Raw genomic sequence first — 12,559 nt, forward strand, 5'->3', positions numbered from 1 at the left:
TCATCTCTTGCCTCAAAGTCGTAGTCAAACTATATCTATTGTGCTTCTCACCGCCAATCTCGCACTTATAATTATGGACGCGTTAGCTGTATCAGCGGCTGTCTTTCAATTTATCGATTTCACCTGCAGCCTTATTGCCAAAGGCGTCTCCATACATTCATCCATGACTGGTCTTGCCCTAGATTATGAGGAGCTTAAGAACATCACAGCATCTCTTTTGCAGAACAATAATGATATCCAAGAGTCCCTATCACGCAGAAACATCGCCACGCAAGTAACCATAGCAGGTCAGCGTACAATACGGCAGCTGACGAAGAACGAAGAAGACCTTCAAAAGATTGCCAGTGATTGCCAGGGGGTCGCGGAGGAGCTAATGGATGTCCTAACTAATCTCACATCAAAGGGCCCCAAATCAAAATGGCGCTCGTTCCGATACGCTCTGCAAGCCACATGGAACGAAGGGAAGGTGAAGTCACTAGAAAACAGACTAGATCGTTATCGACAGCAGGTGATGGCAATCATTCTAAGCTGTCTAAGGAGCCAGGCAGAAATGCTGATCCAAGAGCAGTCATCCACGCGGCAATCGGTTGAGAGGATTGAGGAGCTACAACGGAACAGCAAAATGGCTGGGGATCGCTTCATAGAAGGATTCATGAACGGGGGAGAATGGAAACGCGACCTGGTCCGAATGATTCACGAGCAGGGGCGGGGAAATTGCCAGGCAATGGCCAATCGAAGCCGAGCTGAGAATGATGAGAAAGGGCGGGCGTCAGACGCAGTGGTGGCACAGGAACAGCGTGTCCGAAAACGTATACTGCACGAGCTAGCATTCAAGAATATGAATGACCGAGAAAGGCGGATTCCCGAGGCACACGAACAAACGTATAAATGGATTTTTCACAACCCTACAGCAGACACTAAATCATGGTCCAGCTTCGTAGATTTTTTGAAGAGCCCGTGCAAGAAGATTTACTGGATCACGGGCAAACCGGGCTCAGGAAAGTCAACCCTAATGAAATACATTAGGCATCAGGCTCGGACCACCGAGCAGTTGAAAAACTGGAGCGGCGGTTCCCAAGTCATCCAAGCAGCGTTTTACTTCTGGAATAGCGGCTCGCACATGCAAATGTCCGTAGAAGGCCTTCTACAGGCGGTCTTGCATGATTGCCTCCAGCAGCTACCTACCCAGGTTATTCAGGATGTCCTACCAGAAAGATGGGAAGTATTAACCCTTTTCGACGACGACGACTATCCTTGGAGCTGGGGGGAGGTGGCTGAGGCTCTGAGGAGGCTGATTATAGACTGCCTGCCCGAGAAGAAGTTTTACTTCATGCTTGACGGCCTTGATGAGTGTTCGGGAGACCAGACGCAACTTATGCACCTAATCAGAGAACTTGCTGACGACACGGAAAATTTAAAGCTGTGTGTTGCAAGTCGCATGTGGAACAATTTCCAGGACGCATTCAAGGATCGGCCAAGCTCAATGCTTCACGATCTTTCTGCTGCCGACATTAGCCTGTTCATCACATCCAAGTTCTCTGCCAACGAAGGCTTTGCCGAGCTACAGGTACGAGAACCATATCAAGCACAATTACTCTTGGAGAAAATTGCCGAAAAGGCCGAGGGCGTCTTTCTTTGGGTACACCTTGTAGTCCAGTCTCTGCTCGAAGGGATGACCAACGGAGATGGGCTCCGGGATCTTCATAGCCGGCTCGAAGAACTCCCGCCTGATCTTGAAGATCTGTATGCCAAGATTTTAAACAGTCTGGAAGAGCGGTACATAGACCAAGCATCTCGACTTTTCCAGATTGTCAGGGCTTGCGATGTCTCGCCCACCTTGCTACGTATCGCGCTGGCCGACCTCGAAGAGGATTATGCCATACAGGCACCAACAAAGCCAATGACTAACAAGGACCGGTTGGCTTTATGCAAGAATATGAAAAGAAAACTGGTTAGTCGATGCCGTGGGCTCCTTGGCATTTCCTCAAGCCCAATATTTAAGCTCGAGGAAAACAGTTCGGCGTTAGACATCGAAGCCAGCATGAGTGATAATGAAGATATTGTGGCGGGCCTGGAGGTCCAATACCTCCACAGAAGTGTTCGGGACTACATCGAGACACCTGAAGTATGGTCATGGCTCCTCTCAGTCCATGAAAAGCCCTTCAGCCCGCATTTGTCCCTTTTAAAAGGACAGGGCTAGATCTGCAGTAGGTCCCACGCTGGATGTGCAGTATACAGCTGTTTGCAGGCCCGCTCCAGCTGGCGCAGCATCTATACACTGTATACATTTTTAAACATACCTAAATCAAAGGTTATACTTAATATTGGTTTATATGCTACCTACCTAGGTAGGCTTACGTTTAGTCTAGGTACTTGGCTGCCTATAGGTGCCTTAGGTAGATACCTAGGTAGGTGGTGTAAACAGTGCGGGAGAAACGGTGCTGCCGGCGGGATGAACGCGCGCTACAGACTTAATCAAGTGGCAGCAGCTGCATACTGCACATCCAGCGTGGGACCTACTGCAGATCTAGCCTTGTCCTTTTAAAAGCAAACTTACTAGGAATGAAAGGTTTGAACCCAGTATCATTATCGGCGAGACAGATGAGCTTTCACTTATGGATGGCGATCAAATACGCGAAAAGATCCCTCAATACCCGTTCGACGGAGCAAACACGGGAGACCATCCTTCTTCTTGACGAAATAGACAATGTTGCTACACTTCTCACACGCTCTTCCACTACACCAGATGCGCCTTTCGCGGGTCGCTGCGGCGTTCGTGGAGACGACCACTGGTCATCATTCTTTATTTCAGGGGTTCCGGACCCGTCCTTTCTGCACTTAATGGCCATATGTGGTGTTCATGAGTACTTGGAAACGCACCTGCAGAGTGTCGGCTCGAAAAATTCCGATGGCAATTGTGACAAGATGCCTCTCATCATCTCAGCCATAGAAGGCACCCCGATTATCCTAGAGAGAAGTGGGTACGATCATCTGCCTGGCCCTCATTTCAACGTACTTGAAACGCTGCTACGAAATGGAGACGACTGTCATAAGCCATACCAAGGCCGCTCAGCTTGGGATTTGGCAAGGAATGGAAAAAGAACTGACCTACTCCGGCTATTCGAGAAATATAGGGGCAAGCCGCCCCAATCGAGTGGCAGCGACAATTGTCCCGAGCAAGAAGTAGATGATGGGGACGGATATGGAACAGATAATGAATCCATCACGTCAGTAGGGGCTGTGGCGGGATATCTGGACGGATATGGAACAGATAATGAATCCATCACGTCAGTAGGGGCTGTAGCGGGATATCTGGACGAGATGGATAATAGAAGTAAAGCGCAGCCATTACCGATGCTAAGTGTCCTAGAGAACGACACACGAAGGAGAGATGAGTAAGAGATTCACGCTGTTAATTACAATGTCAGGGCCTCGTATCTCTCACGAAAACTCGTCGCGATAAAGGTTCGCTTCCACCGCCCTGTCATTCCATATTCCGTATCATATCTCTGCTGGCACAGCCATCATAGTTATACCCCTTCTTCGCGTGTCCCAGCTAGCTAATCACCATCCCAGACCCCTTTTTACTAATTTGAATGGTCTATCTCCTTTTGAGTTTACGAATACTCTGATGATGCAATTCTTTCTCATGTCGATACGATTGCGCCTTGTCTCGGATACGTTGAAGAAAAGCCTGTCGAACACAGATGATGAATCACACACACAAAGTTATACAGACTATAGGGCAAGTGTGCAGGAGAACTGGAGGTATAACCATAGCAAATGAACGAATCATTCCGTGCACATCTACAATTGCAAAACTGCCATTAAGACCTGTTCACCCATATATTAGAAGGGAGACGCTTCTCCCAAAACAGGAAGCTTGCATCACTGTAGCACCAGGTGAACTGTCACGAACATGGGAAGCTCTACGGAAGCTTGCCATTCCAATACAGTGAGAATTAAAATGCGAGGCATTTCAGTTTTAGGCTGTGCCATGCCATGCCACGTAGGTCAGAGTCTTGCGAGTGTAGCCGTTGAGGCAAAGCTTTCCAACAAGTGACATATAACCCAGTTCGCATGCCATATCAGATGCTAAACATCCCGCACACGTACTGTCTGCAGAGCTCAGCCGTACGATCTCGATTAACCCAAGCACTTAGTTAGTATTGAAAGTAAGGCTATTCAGCACTTACTTATAGTTATGAGACATGCTGACGGACCTCAGAAGTTGGGAACTAACAAAGGCGGCTGGCTGTAGGGAGACGGTTGATGACTAGCTCGTCTTATGTCACAGCATCAATCATTGATAGATCGCGAACTTTAAGTCCAGCTTCACTTAAGTCCAGGCATGACGCAGCAGAGGGTGTGGACAAGGGTATTTTCAAAGTAAGGCATCACTTGCGCCATCTTCACGAAAACAAATAAAAATCTTCACACAATGCACAAAACCATTCGCGCCACTTCGAGTAAACCAGGCAAGGTATTCTTCCATTGATTCGTTCATGTCAATAAGTAGGTACTACTATAAGGTCTTAACAAGCAACGCGCCAATACCATACCATACCATACCATACTCATCATGCCCACGTCATGACCATACCATAGATGCTCTTAACTATATTATTTATGCTACATTGGAAGAGAGACAGGCACAACGTTAGCAGAAACACAAAGTATGCCACACAGACAAGGACGCCACGCCATGCATGAGATAAAAAAAAACAATGCTTGGAAGAGCCAGACAGGTATAATGCAGTAGCGGGAAGCGATCGCTTAAATCATCGATGATAAAAGACCAGGCCCTGCGCCGTGTTCCCGCCTACACTCCATGCCAGCCCATAGTGAGAAGAGAAAAGCTTCTTGGATTTTATGTCGTTGGTTCAGCTAATGATCCATGAGCCCGATACCGTCGAAACCGACGCCTTGTGATCTGTTGCCCCTGCCTCTCGCAGCAGGAGTGGCTCTGCTCTGTGATATACCCCCCGACCCACCTCGGGAAGCCTGACCACTTGCTATTCTCTTAGATGCGGCGCCTTTCTTTTTGACACCTGCATATTTACCGCCAGACGACCGCCTTGACGCATATTGCTTCTTCCCGCCGCGCCAACTGCCCTTGCCTCCTCTCCCGCTGCCTGGGCTACGCCCACGGGAATTAGAAGAGGAACCCTCTTGTTGATTGGCGCGTTGGAATTTCTCCATAAACGTCCTCTCCACGGCAGACGGTTGGAAATAGCCCGAAGTTTCGCCTTCTCCGTCATCATCGTCGTCGTCATTGTCATCATCATCATCATCAATGGCTTCCATATCCTGGTCGTCATCGTCATCGTCATCATCGCTGGTTACTAAGTCCACGATCTCGCCTAAGTAGGGTAGAGTAGGCGGCTCCGACGATACGCCCATGATTTCCTGATATTGTTGATGGTATCGCTGAATAAGCGGGAGCATTTTATCCCCATATCGAGTCACCATGTCTCTATCGATGCCCGGAATTCGCCGCATTTGGTCCAAAGAAACGGTCCATCGCAACCCCATCTCACGAAGCTGAAGCTGGGAAAAGAGAGGCGCCCTTCGCCCATTTGAAGTTCTGATTTTCTCTTCCTGTTTTTGAGCATCCTTGAAGAAGCTTTCAAGTATGTCTTTTTGAACGTCTGTCAGATTCTCTTCGCTTAGGCGAGCATCATGCGATATAGGTGGCCCAACTGTGGTTGTCTTTCGACGTCTAGCCACGGGAGCCGGCATTGTTTCAAAATCATCGTCCGTGTTGTCGTCGTCATCCACTACGAAACCGTCCTGGCCATATCCGTTGCTGTGCGTGCCGAAGTCTTCGTCACTATCCTCGTCAACATTTGCCACGGCTTTGCCCTTCTTCTTGCTGGCTGATTTCCGGGCTGGCGAGGACACCAGAGTGGAAGTGAATTGCACCGCATGTTCCTTCCTAGTAGCTGGAGCCGTCGGGGTGTCCAAGCGTCTTTGAACGCTTGCGGCGCCAATATGACTACCACCACCGCCCTTGACGCGGGTAGTTAGCCGAAGTTGGCGCCCACCACTGAGAAAAACGCGCGCCATCCTTCCAATCTAGAACTTTGTGTTAGCTTTGAATACAAAATCCATGATTGCAAGAGGGTACTTACTTTGTAATATTGGATCGCCATTCTCGTTGCCTTCCTAAATATGTTCTCCTCCTTCAGTGCCTCCTCAGCAAGTAACAGATCGATAATACGGTGAACTTCATGTTTGGGCAAATGTCTTGCCATGCCATGGTATTGCTCTATGACAGGTTGGTAATCCGATTTCTTTTTCTTGCCCATGAGGTAATCAGTGCATTGTGCAAGCGTTATCCTTTCCGCTGACCTCACAATCTCCAACACAGCAAGCGCGTAGGTAGTGAAGTCCTTCATTTCAAACTGATCTTTAGACATGCAGTTATCGCAAGTGCCGCGACATTGGCCTTTAGTGAATGTTTCACCAAAGTAGCGTAGAATCTCTACTCGGCGACAGTCACTCTGGTTATCACAGAAACTGGTAACAACACCAAGCATATGCCTCTGTCGTTCTTTCTGTTCGTCGCTGCCCTCGCCGTCGGAGATTAATTTTCGAAGTGTAGTAACGTCTTGGAAACCAAAGTAGAGATAGCATTCAGATGCCTTGCCATCACGGCCTGCACGGCCTGTTTCTTGATAGTACCCCTCGAGGCTCTTGGGAAGTGACTGGTGGATAACGAAACGCACATCAGGCTTGTCGATGCCCATTCCAAAAGCAATGGTAGCAACAACGACCTTGATTTTTCCTTGCTGCCAATCCCGCTGTACTCGTGCCTTTTCTATCGCCTCTACGCTAGCATGATAATGATGAGCGGCAATCCCTTGACCTTGCAGCTTCTTTGCAATAGTCTCCGCATTCTTTCGGGAGAGGGTATAAACAATGCCAGTTTTCCCAGGGTATTTTGAGTTGATCAGCTCAGCAATGGTGGTAATATTGTCCTTCTCCTTTTTCCGGACTTCATAATACAGGTTGGGCCGGTTGAAGCTTTGCGTGAACTGCTCACACTTGTCGATACCGAGGTTGTGTTTTACATCCATGATAACATTTTGTGTTGCAGTAGCTGTCAAGGCCATGATGGGGACTCTGGGAAATCGTTCACGAAATACGCCTAACTGCTTGTAGTCCGGTCGAAAGTCGTGACCCCATTGGCTAACACAATGTGCTTCATCGATGACGAGACGAGCAAGTTTATTGTTGTCATATAGACATTTCAAGCCATTCAGAAAGATAACGCTCTTATTTATCATCTCTGGCGTAACATAGAGAAGTTGGAAATAATGGTCTGGATGCCTTTGCTTCAATGCATCCAGGATTTCTTTTTTCGCTGCGGCCGTGGTTTCCCCGTTGAACGTTGCTGCTGCAATATTGAGTGCCCTGAGATGTTCGACTTGATCTTGCATCAGACTGAGGAGAGGCGACACAACAACGGTAATACCACTGGTTTTCCCGCTAGCTACTACAGCAGGCAGTTGATAGCAGAGAGACTTCCCGCCCCCGGTTGGCATCAAAATAAAGGCATCATTGGCTGCGAGTGTGGCATTGATCGCTTCGAGCTGGTTGTGCCGAAAACCATTCATCCTGAAACGGTCTTTGAGTGCTCGTTTGACGTCCTTGTACCAGGGAAACTTTTTGTGCCGAGGTGAGACCGGAGCGGCTGTCGTGGTTTGTTTCTTCTTGGTAGTCGGCTTGTCTTTACGCGCTCCCAGATTACCCGATGTTTCGGAGAGCACAGTACGCGCCGTATTCGGGGGTTTAGCTTCCGCTGATGACTGTTGAAACTCAATTTCTCGCGCTAATTCTGTGATGTCAATATCATCACTGTAATCGCTTTCGTATCCTATCCTTCGAGGAACGACTTCTTTCCTTGGGCTTCTCCGGCTCTTCGCGGTGTTCGACTGACGGACCGTCTGTGTGGGCAGAGTATGACTTGGTAGAAAGTCATCAGCCTCAAGATCCTCACCCTCATAATCCATAGTATCAAATGCATGTGGGGCGGGAGCTGCAGTGCCTATTTTTCCCATTCCTGACGAGCTAGGGTGCTCACTTCGAGGCACACGACGTGGTGATGAGAGAGCTGGATATTGATCTCTCCCCGTCTGTGAGTTAGGCGGTTCACTTGAACGAGTACCAGCTCCTAGTTGATGAGTGTCAGGTCGCGGCAGGACCTGAGTCTGCATTATGACTTGTGTGCTCCCCGCACCTGGGATTTGACTACTTTCCCGAGACAAACTTAATGGCGGCTTGGGCTGAGCAGCTTGTGTAGCTTGTACAATCGACTCGGACTTCGAGGCGTAGAGCGCACTGGTTGCTTTGTCTTCGAAGCTGGCAGGGTCGTTGATGCCAGCATTCGCCAAGTGGATCTTTAATGCATCTTGGCGATTTTTCAGTTGGGCGTCCAGTCCTTGTAGCTGCGTCTCGTCCTCATCTGTGTTCAAATCGTGCTCATACGCGTCGGCGATGCGAGCGATAAGGGCATCTCTCTTCTTAGCCAATTCTTCGCAAGACCGGTATTCTTTGCTAAGTACTTCTAGCGCTGCTTGCTGCTTCACCAGTTGCTCTTTGTCGCGCCTCAGACGCTCTCTAGGTTCAAGTGAACCTTCTTGGAGTGACCGTCTGAAACTTTCCCTGTTCTGCCACAGACCCTCTTCCAAGTGAGCTCGTTTTATCTCGATAATCGATGGATAACGAAGAAACACTTCAAGCATAGCTGACAGCTTCTCATCGTCATATGGAACATTAATTTGGCTACTAGAGGCAGAATCAACGCCTTTCTTGGGCTCGACTTCATCGAGAATTTCGATCGGTTTGATTTGGGGTTGCTTTTTGCTCTGACTCATTTTGTGTGAACAAGACACAGTCACGGTCTGAGTTGAAACTAGTGAACGATTCTTGGAAGGCGTATCTTGGATAGCAGTGTATTGACTACGTTGAGAGCCGATATTTCGCCTCGTAGTGGGACTATCGGTTTCCAATATCGGGCTTTCAGGCTCTCTGTATGTTGGTGGAGTCATGACTTCATCTTCATCCGAGTCTTGTATAACCTGCGTATCGCTTCTCACATGACGTGATGGCCCTGCTTTGTGCTTCGAAGCTTGTTCTATGTCACTTCCAAACACCGAATCGGAATCCAAAAGTAATGAGTCTAGTTTGGCTTGGGAAAGCTCCAATTTATCCGAAGTGGAGCTTTTCTGGGGGGTTTTGAGAGGTGACAATTCACCGCGCTGAGGTTTGACAGAGGGCAGATCATAAGCAAGAGCTGTTCTTAGTTTCGAGGGCGATTTTGAAGGAGATTTGATAACAGTTTTGCTTTTAGACGGTGTTCCGACGGGACTAGTCTTAAGCCTTCTTCTAGCCGGCGACTTTGTGGGAGATGGCTTCGCTGATGATTGCAAAATTTCATCGTCAGAGAGAAGATCCATGATGTCTGGAAAATCATCCGTAGAGCTGGTCGGTGGTTTGCTGATTTGATCACTCTTCCGCTTCTGTCCACGCTTGGTAGACAAAGGGTCTGGCCGCCGAGCGGCGTCTTCCTCCCACACCATGACGTCGTTGCCGAATGCGATGGAGTCTGTGTCGTTGGAAACTGGGCCAGGTCGGGCGGCATAATCCTCACGCCAGACCATTTTGCTACTGCTAAAGACAAATTCCGAGTTCTCGCTGGGGGTTATGGGTTCGGGTCGAGAAGCAAAGTCCTCCCTCCATACCCGAGTATCGCTTCCAAAAACGGTCGAGACAGAGCCGCCGTCAGTCGTCAAGTCAACTGTCTCAACATTACGAGTGATTGGGCGGGTAGGTCTCGGGGTGAGGGATACGCCCTCGGACCGTGATTCCGCAAGTGCATTATGAGCAGCTACTCGGCTTTTGGCAGAGTTTTTGGCTAGAAATGCTGGGTAATCGCTCGATAGTGAGGCACCAGATGCAGCTGTCGGGGCCGGCGTAGGAAGATGCTCCTGCTGAAAAATGAGGGTTGGTCTTTTCGAGGTTGACTTGGACACGAGACGGCCCATGTTCGCCGTTACGGCTCCTCCGAGTTGATTCCCGCGTGATGCAAGTCCGGGCACCGTACTCGCATCGGCCGATACCGAGGTAGCGACAGAGGGGTAGCTCGGGTCCTTGGCCAGGACGGGATTGGAACCAGCAGCTGCGAAGTCATTCGGACGCGTCGCGGGCGATAGCTCTGAGGTGGGAGTAAAGAAGACGGTCTCGTCAACGGGAGAGGATGCGGATGCGGATGCGGACGAGGCGGGTTCACGTATGGGCGGCAGGGAGGGCGCGTTTGGAGTGAGGAGACGGACGTTAGCCAGCAGCCAGGACAGTTGGTCGCTAAGGTTGTTTCGAGTCATGAAGAAGGCTCGGAACGTCGGTCCCAATCAACCTCCATGTGAATTGAAGTCGGATCCCAAAACGCATGGGACGTCGTCGAGTTGGGCGGGCGATTGTTGGTTGTCGGTGAACGAACGAGAGTGGTGGTGGTGTGTTGTGACTCTTGATGTTGTGCATTCGAATTCGAATTGGAGATGGACTCGATCAAATCAATTAAGATGCGGGCAGCGCGTATTACGGGGCAGGTGCTATGCCCAGACCCGCGTTCCGCCGAGGTCCCACCTTTAAGAGCGCCAGGCAGGTACATGTAGGTACCTTTACACGTAAATTAGTGGACGATAGAACGCGATACCACCTGACTTGGCTTTCAATTAAGCCATCCAAGTATTTATGTATTTCCTTTTCTCTGCAATACCCACGATATCTACGAAGGCCTGCTCTCTGTTTGTTTTTGTTTATTTTTTATTTCTGGGATTCGTTTCTAAAATGTGTGTGATTATTTAGATGATTAATTTATTATCATTATTATGTTCAAGGACTTCGTAGGAAAACATAGGTATCTATCAATCCGATTCGCATCTCGCTCATTTATCGTAACTCGTGATTATGTTCCCTCCCTCTAACAATTATCATCGCCTTCTGTTTGTTTCGGCTTGTCCGCGCCATTGAACAGATACATGATGGTCACGGCGAGCTTTCCAGCCGCTGAGATGAAGACGGCCACAGCAGACCCAGCTACACGGTAGATTCCCGCACCCAGGATTGCGCCTCCAATCAGCGCCACCAGGAACATGAGGCGTCTCGTCCGCGGTCGGTTCTTGACGTGCAGGAGCTTCGGGTCTATGACCAGATCAACCCACGCCGCCGTCGCCATGGCCGTGCTGATCTCCGTCATCTTCATCGACCGGGACTGGACCACCTGGCTGCCGGACGCGAAGGCGAGCAAGCCTATGACTATGACTGCCATCGATCCTTGGCCCGTGACACCGTACCTGAGCTGCAACCCTGCTGCCACAGAAACTAGGATTGTCTGAACTAGGTTGCAGCACACCAGCCACAGTCTCATCCGCGCTCCAATGATATGGCTGAGTTGGCCAGTCAACCAACCGCCGAGGAGGAAGAAACCGAGCGCCGCCCCGATGTTCGGCACGAAGAAGGTATCGCCGTCGAGCCATGGTAGGATGAGGGCGACAACTAGGAACACCGTGTTGCCGGTCTGGTTTGAGGCAAAGCAGCCGTAGTCGGGGAATGAGATCGCATCTTGAATTCCGGTGCAGCTTCAATGGTGGGGGCCGTTAGCTCACTGTCGACGATCACGAGATTGAGAATCAAGATGAAAAGCGTAGGGAAAGGAGCGATGTTGTCACGAGAGGTACACTTACAAGGTCAAAAGAATCAACTCAAACTCGACAAAGCCTGAGGGACGGACGTCTTCCAACAGATGAGCTCTTGTTCTGGATAATAATGACTGGTCTTCTGCCGAATTTGGGCTGGGTGATGGAGTGTCCGCCTCCGGTTTTGGCACCGGAGCCTCCGTTAAAACCGAAGGGTTTACCGACATTGAGTATCAGGTGTCCAATGAATTGATAGTTCAACTAGTGTGGTTCAGTTACTAGTTAAGTGGCGGGTCTAATGGGCGAAAAGCTGGGACGGTGCGAGCACTGGTGTAGAAGAAATTAAGAAAATCATGATGTAAGTGCAGAACAGACTCTATTTATCTATGTATGGCACTTCGAGCAGAGTCTTTCCATCCAATCTTGGCTCGGTAGCAAGAGGGTGTACGGTCAAAAACCAGCCAAGCACCGATATCCGTCTTCATTGTTGCTTGAATGGTAGTAAAAATTTTCAGTGTTATTTAAAGCCCAATCTTGGTTTTTGCCTCCCCTTGACAAGTGACGATAATTGCGGCTCCATTCTGGCGGCAAGGGTGGGCGGCCGGGGCTTAGCGCCCCCTATTTGACGTCCGGTGCCGTGGACCCATACCGATAGCCAGCCATGCCGCCGCATCCGCCCAGACCTTCACTAGGGGTGCTACATACATATGTACGGCCGGGCCAAGGACTAAGCAAGATGGACAACTCACCCTTGTTATCGTTGAGCCTTGGTGCGGCGGCCTTGGCCGGTGTTTATTGGACCAAGATGAAAGTAGTCTCAACGAACGTACAGACCGGCGCAGTCACACCACACACAT

General features: G+C 49.6%; 3 protein-coding genes across 3 annotated transcripts; 1 reads left to right on the forward strand and 2 right to left on the reverse strand.

The window, feature by feature from the left end:
• Positions 1-73: 73 nt before the first annotated feature.
• Positions 74-3,399, forward strand: F5B22DRAFT_636356 (uncharacterized protein; the record flags this gene model as incomplete). Its single annotated transcript, XM_047977277.1, has 3 exons — positions 74-274; positions 308-2,175; positions 2,532-3,399. 3 exons carry the CDS (start codon positions 74-76, stop codon positions 3,397-3,399), a joined length of 2,937 nt encoding a protein of 978 aa, XP_047830915.1.
• A 1,064-nt stretch (positions 3,400-4,463) lies between these two features.
• Positions 4,464-10,753, reverse strand: F5B22DRAFT_606586 (uncharacterized protein). Its single transcript, XM_047974934.1, has 2 exons — positions 6,135-10,753; positions 4,464-6,078 (listed from the first exon to the last, which is right to left on the reverse strand). The coding sequence occupies exons 1-2, from the start codon at positions 10,386-10,388 to the stop codon at positions 4,888-4,890; spliced, it is 5,445 nt and encodes a 1,814-aa protein (XP_047830916.1). The 5' UTR covers positions 10,389-10,753; the 3' UTR covers positions 4,464-4,887.
• Positions 10,748-12,274, reverse strand: F5B22DRAFT_606589 (uncharacterized protein). Its single transcript, XM_047974935.1, has 2 exons — positions 11,751-12,274; positions 10,748-11,645 (listed from the first exon to the last, which is right to left on the reverse strand). The coding sequence occupies exons 1-2, from the start codon at positions 11,927-11,929 to the stop codon at positions 10,988-10,990; spliced, it is 837 nt and encodes a 278-aa protein (XP_047830917.1). The 5' UTR covers positions 11,930-12,274; the 3' UTR covers positions 10,748-10,987.
• Positions 12,275-12,559: the final 285 nt, after the last annotated feature.

The sequence above is a fragment of the Xylaria bambusicola genome (assembly GCF_022495145.1).
Source record: "Xylaria bambusicola strain CBS 139988 unplaced genomic scaffold F5B22scaffold_20, whole genome shotgun sequence".
Lineage (NCBI taxonomy): Eukaryota > Fungi > Ascomycota > Sordariomycetes > Xylariales > Xylariaceae > Xylaria > Xylaria bambusicola.

Excerpts from the sequence above, each read along its gene's own strand:
- F5B22DRAFT_606586 (XM_047974934.1), bottom strand. The coding sequence starts at position 10,388 with ATGACTCGAAACAACCTTAGCGACCAACTGTCCTGGCTGCTGGCTAAC. Across the intron at positions 6,079-6,134 it reads TGGCGATCCAATATTACAAA|ATTGGAAGGATGGCGCGCGT; the intron begins GTAAGTACCCTC and ends ACAAAGTTCTAG.
- F5B22DRAFT_606589 (XM_047974935.1), bottom strand. The coding sequence starts at position 11,929 with ATGTCGGTAAACCCTTCGGTTTTAACGGAGGCTCCGGTGCCAAAACCG. Across the intron at positions 11,646-11,750 it reads GAGTTGATTCTTTTGACCTT|CTGCACCGGAATTCAAGATG; the intron begins GTAAGTGTACCT and ends CCACCATTGAAG.